The sequence below is a fragment of the Arachis hypogaea genome, chromosome 2 (genome assembly GCF_003086295.3).
Source record: "Arachis hypogaea cultivar Tifrunner chromosome 2, arahy.Tifrunner.gnm2.J5K5, whole genome shotgun sequence".
Lineage (NCBI taxonomy): Eukaryota > Viridiplantae > Streptophyta > Magnoliopsida > Fabales > Fabaceae > Arachis > Arachis hypogaea.
The window spans coordinates 73,415,666-73,422,231 of record NC_092037.1 but is presented as its reverse complement, the minus strand read 5'-3'; the positions used below and the strand labels follow the sequence as shown (position 1 = coordinate 73,422,231).

The window sequence follows — 6,566 nt, the reverse complement described above, 5'->3', positions numbered from 1 at the left end:
TATGATATGATTAATTGATAGTAACTGCCATTCAAGTACTAAGTTGTAAAATGCTTCACAACACAAATCGCCAAAAGAAGGCTACGAAAGACTAGATGATGACCCTTGGTTTTAATAAGAAAACAACTATAATTGGACGCTGTAAAGGTATAAATTAATCGGCATCAAATGATATTAGAATAGGTTTGATATGTTTTATTAGGTTCGTGTGTCAATGATCTTTTGCCAGACTTGAAAGTTTACCCGAGAGCGAATTCCATGATGCAGGTCAGATCGATGTCATAATTGGAGATCTTATGAGCTATAAAGATAGACCCCAATAGGACCTCAAGCGGGATTCCTTTGTCGCCAGTCATTCCGGGACCACCAACACTGCCCATGGTAATTATTATATAAGGAGTATTTTATACATTGTGCAAGTATTTTATGTTCATATGTAATTAAAAGATTCTAGAAGAGGTTTTATGTTATAATACAAGTCAAGCAAAGGAAGCTAGAGCAAAGCAGAAACTCATTATGAATGGTGCAAAGCAGAACAACACCAGTTTAGGTGTCTCCAGTGAGGATGGAAACAATCAATTGTGTAAATTTTTTACACTAATTTCTACACTTAAAATCTCTTACAAGTTTGATTTTTTGTTGTTCATTTATTAGTATCTCAAATAAAAGAAGTACCTAGCAATGATAGAAGTAAGTTGAATACTAGCAAAGGTATATTTGTTAGAAAAAAATATCATTTTGTATGGTGAATGAATAATGTGCCATGTCTTCCACCTGTTACTATATCCAAGGATCATTGTTACCATCTTACTCTATCTTTAAAAATACAGGCAAAAAGGGAATATAGAAGAATATGGCAGGATCTGCTGGGAGTAAAATTAACTAATAGTGGTATGTTATTTTATTATTTTAAAATGTAAAAAAATCTCTTATTACATCTATCACTCTCTTGAAAATATACGTTAAAATTGATAAAAAAAAATTGCATTGAGAAAAAAATAAAACAACTCTAACTCATTCAACTAACCCATTTAAAAAAATATTATTTCAAAATTGATATAAAAAAATATTTTTATATAAAAGAAAAAAAGTTTGCACCAACATAAATTAAAAAATAATTTTTGTTAAAGAGAAAAAAAATTCAACTTTCTAAATGACACATATCACTCTTCTAAAATATTATTTTGACAAAAGATCATTGAACAAATAATTTTTCATTACTAAAACAAAAAAAATCCTAACACTTTCTTCTCATCAACATAATTTAATATTTACCCCGAAATCAATATAAAAAATATTTTTTGATTAATAAAAAATATTATAAATTCTTTGAACATATGCCAATCACTCTCATTAACTATATATTCTTTAAAATTTATAAAATTTAAATTTTTTAATTAAATAAAAAAATTATCATGCGTATCGTTCACCCGATTAAGATTTTATTTTGCATCAAAAGTAATTAAAAAATCATTTTATCAAAAAATATTGTAACTTTCTAAAAAAAACTCATTATTTTTACTAAAATAGTATTTTAATGAAAATTCAGATAAATAATATATTTTATTTAAGCAACAACTATAATATTTTTAAAATTTTCCTCTCACCAAGCTAAATTAATATTTTACTCCGAAATAATATATAAAAAATAATCGTAGATTAAAAAAATGTTAAAATTTTTTTATCACACCCATCACTTTCTTGAAATATTACTTTGACCAAAATTCATAAATAATCATTTTTTATTGAATTCCATAAAAAAATATTTCAATAAAACAAAAATAAAATATTTCTAGCATCAGATCCATTTGAAATAATATTTTGCACCAAGATTGATATAAAAATACATTGTCTTTCAAATAAAAACATTACAAATTTCTAAAAGATCACCTATCTTTCTATTGAAATTATGTTTAGTCCAAAATTCAGATAAAAATAAATTTATAATGGTAAGTGATTTAGAATTGTATTGCATTTTCTTCAACCGATTATATTAATATTTTTCACAAAATTAACCATAAAACATTTCTTAACACACTCATGACCCATCACTCTATTGAATTTATACTTTGACCAAAATTAATAAAGTATAATTTTTTAATAAATTCTATAAAATAAGAGTTCATAGCTATAACTACACGATTCTTATGTGAAAAATATTTGCACATGGGATTTGCACAACATTCGTGTGAATTTTGTCATTCACTATTTTGGTATGCCAAAAGGATCAACAAAAATTACAACACAAGTGAGTCTAAATACACACCATGTTGTAGAGGCGGCCAAGGTCAAATTCCTCCCAAGACATTGTACAATTTGTTATACGGTGATGACATCAAAAGCAAATATTTTTGGGAGAACATTAGATCTTATAATAGCATGTTTCAATTCACATCTATTGGTGTCAAGATAGACAAAGCGGTAAATAATTCGAGAGGGCCACCAACCTTTAGATTATTTGGTGAAAACTATCACTTGATGGGTAGCCTTAGTAGAGCAAAGTTTGCTCAGCTATATGTATTTGATACTCAAAACGAAGTTCAAACCCGTATTTCTGCTAATAGGTTCATACTTAATATAATGTAGCTAATTCAATTTTTCTTTGAGAAGGTTATATTCCCCATATAATCTAAAGTATTTTTTGTTGAGACAATTAACTTTAGTCTATTTTAACTCATACAGGGAAGAAGAAAACAACGATATCCACGAAGGCATAGTGAAAGAATTGAAGTCAATACTAGATGAAAACAATGTGTTGGTGAAAGCATTTCATATGGTTAGGGAGTCAATGTCTTCGACCTCTAGGTCCATAGTGAAGCTAAGGCTTATAGGCAAGAGGGGCAAAGATGGGAGAAGATATAATTTACCATCAACCAGTGAGGTTGTTGCATTGATTGTGGGTGATTTTGATATAGATCAAACTGATAGAGACATTATTGTGGAGACTCGAAGTGGAAGGTTACAAAGGATCAACCAGCTAAATCCAGCTTATTTAGGCCTGCAATACCCTTTGCTATTTCTGTACAAAGAAAATGGTTATAAGAAAGATGTTTCACTTAACAAGAGTAATCTAGATGGCAGAAAGGGGTGATAGGATGTATCGATAAGGGAATTTTTTGCGTTTAGAATACAAGAACAATTGTCCGTGGAATCCCATTGTTATATTCTAGGAGACTATTCCAACAATTTTTGGTTGATGGTTTTTCGATGATAGAGTCAGCCAGGTTAAACTACATATGTCTTAACCAAGAGAAGTTCAGATGTGAGATGTACAAGAGTATCAAAGAAGCAATACTGAGTGGGGAGACAGCAACATCTTCTCATGGAAAACATATTATATTGCCATCTTCATTCACTGGAGGGCCTAGGTACATGATTTAAAACTACTTTGATGCAATGGCAATATGCAAGGTAGTCGGTTACCCAGACCTTTTCATTACATTCACGTGTAATCCAAAGTGGCTTGAGTTAAAAGAGTTCTTAAGGAACAGAGAACTAAATGCTGAAGACCGACTGGACATGGTATGTAGGGCTTTTAAGATGAAGTTGGATCATTTAGTTACAGACATAAGAACCCAGAAGATTTTTGGATGAGTTTTCGCAGGTAAAAACACTTAAATCATGATCCTTTTATATTTTGAGTTAATATGTATCTCCATATAGTTTTTTCGCAAGATTTATTAGAAACAGATGCATGTTGTTTTGCAATTCTCAATTGGTTCAAGTTTGAATGAATATTTTATAATGGTAGTCATTATCAAACAGATATAGGGCACGTACTTTTTTTTGTATGATTGCTTATAATTTAGAACTAAATGATTGTGTTCAACATGGAGTGATGCACTAATGGTTTAGTTCATTATTTATTTTTTCCAGTGATTTGCACCATCGAGTTTAAAAAACGTGGGCTACCTCACGCACACATGTTTGTTGTTCCTCCATCGTGATGGCAAGTATCCTACTGCAGAAGATATTGATAAGATTATATCCGCTGAAATACCAGACAACAAGGCTGATCCATAATACTATGAAGTAGTGGGGAAGCACATGATGCATGGTCCATATGGTTTAGTCAAGAAAGATTCACCATGTATGAAAAATGGGAAATGCATCAGACACTTCCGCAAGAATTTGTTGAGAACATAACAATTGACGAAAATGGTTATCCAGTATACAGACGCAGAGATGATGGAAATACAATCATGAAGTTAGGTATTGATCTTGATAATTGTTATGTCATTCCTTATAATAGGTATTTATTGATGAGATATGGAGCACACATCAATGTTGAGTGGCACAACCAATCTAGATCAATAAAGTATTTATTCAAGGATGAGCACGATGAAGTCAGTATGTATTATGATTGTCGATATATATCTCCATGCAAAGCTGCTTGGAGAATTTTTGGGTACAACATTCACTATAGAGACCCGTCTGTGGTAAGGTTGGGATTTCACTTGCCAAACGAGCAACCAGTGGTTTTCAGAGATGATGAGAATTCGGAAGACATTTCTAGAAAAGCTTCTGTAAAGGAATCCATGTTTTTGGAATGGTTTGAAGTGAACAAGTCATATCCCAAAGCCCGATCACTTACTTATGTTGAATTCCCAACAAAATTTGTATGGAAAGCAAAGGAGAGGAAATTGTTTCCACGAAAGTCACTTGCTGTGATAGGTCATATTTTTTTTGTCCCTCTTAGATCGAGTGAAAGTTACTACCTTAGACTACTTTTTAATTATGCTAAAGGGCCTAAATCATATGAAGAAATAAGGACAATAGATGGTGTCCTTCATTCATCATTTAGGGATGCATGTTAAGCACAATGTCTTTTAGATGATGATAGAGAATACATTGATGCAATAGAAAAAAGCAAATCATTGGGATCATGAGTTTATTTGAGGAAGCTATTTACAACATTGTTGTTTTCAAATTCCATGGAAAGGCTAGAACATATATGGGAAAAGACATGGCATTTGCTTTCAGTAGAGGATGGTCGAAAATTAAAATATTGTATAATCAAATATAATATAGTATATTTAGTAATATATAATATGATTAGTATTTTTAATTAAAAAATACTACTAAGTGTTTGTCATATAAAAAAATTATCTTAGTTTTTATAAAATTTTCTTTTTCATTTTGGATTTGATAAAATATAAAAATTATCTATTTTTTTAATTAGTTTATTTTCTTTAGTATTATTATCACAGTAAGTTATATTTTATTCTTCACATCATAAAAAATATGCTATAAAATAAATATAAATAAGGTGTTCTAATAACTTTGTTATATGTATTTAAAATATTAAAATATATTCGTTAAAAAGTATATAAAATATAATTATTTTAATGAATTTACTTAATATGTTATAATTTTAACATCACATGAAAAATAAAAAAAATTAAAATAATTTACTTTCATCTATATACTATAATATATATAAAAAAAATTTAGCACCTAATTAGATGTTGATGTTATTATATATTTTTAAACGATAAGAGGTGTAAAATTAAGAAAAAAAATTTAAAAGAGAAAAGAAGTTAAAGATTTAAAAATTTATTTAATAAAAAATTGATTGAAAATAATATTTTTCTCAATTTTAGAATTGTTACTTGCTTATGAGTTTAATAATTTAATTATTTATATAAAATAATTACTTACTTTATTTTCAAATAAAAAATAAATTTATATAATATATAATAACTTTATACACTTAAAATTGTTAATTTTTATTCAAAAAAATTGGGAAAAAGGGAGGGGGAGGGGGGAATTTTGTGTTTTTATATTTTAAAATCACTATTTTTATGATAATGTATTTATTGAAACTTTGTTTAACACAGATCTAAGACTAACAGATGATGAGTTGAAGGAGTTAGCTCTAATAGATATTGAGCTAATACTCAAGGGGTACCATAAGAGTCTTACATATTTTGAATCATGCCACACTCCATCTTTGACTCATGCACCTCTCAGATGATGTTTAATATGGTCAATGGGCTAACTTGTGATGAGCTGCATTATGATAGACGTAAATTAGCTTAGGAGCACTCTACTGGACTAGATCAGATGACAACTGAACAGAAATCAGCATATGATAAAATCATGGAAGCGGTCTATGGTTATAGCGGAGGAGTTTTCTTCCTATATGAATACAGTGGAACTCAAAAAACATTTGTGTGGAAGACATTAGCTTCGACATTAAAGTCTAAAGGTCAAATTGTTTTGGCCATTGCTTCAAGTGGAATAGCTTCTCTATTAATTCCAGGTGACAAGACAGCATACTCACGCTTTGCTATCCCACTCAATGTAGATGAGTTATCCACATGCAACATAAAACAGGGGAGTGATCTAGCTCAGTTGTTGGTTAAAACAACATTAATTATATGGGATGAAGCTACAATTGTTAACAAATATTGTATAGAAGCCCTTGACCAGACAATGCAAGACATTTTAAGATTCAAGAATATTAACAGCCTAGATTAACCATTTGGTGGATAGACAGTTGTTTTTGGAGATGACTTTCGGCAAACTTTACCCGTTATGCCAAAGGGTACAAGACAAGAAAT

General features: G+C 29.6%; 2 protein-coding genes across 2 annotated transcripts; both read left to right on the top strand.

Annotated features, from left to right (window-relative positions):
- Window positions 1–4,088: 4,088 nt before the first annotated feature.
- LOC140177125 (uncharacterized) lies at window positions 4,089–5,977 on the top strand. The gene is made up of 2 exons (XM_072209699.1): window positions 4,089–4,674; window positions 5,841–5,977. Exons 1-2 carry the CDS (start codon window positions 4,089–4,091, stop codon window positions 5,975–5,977), a joined length of 723 nt encoding a protein of 240 aa, XP_072065800.1.
- Window positions 5,978–6,066: 89 nt separating this feature from the next.
- LOC140177124 (uncharacterized) lies at window positions 6,067–6,483 on the top strand. The gene has a single exon (XM_072209697.1). The coding sequence runs from the start codon at window positions 6,067–6,069 to the stop codon at window positions 6,481–6,483; it is 417 nt and encodes a 138-aa protein (XP_072065798.1).
- The last annotated feature ends 83 nt before the right edge of the window (window positions 6,484–6,566 follow it).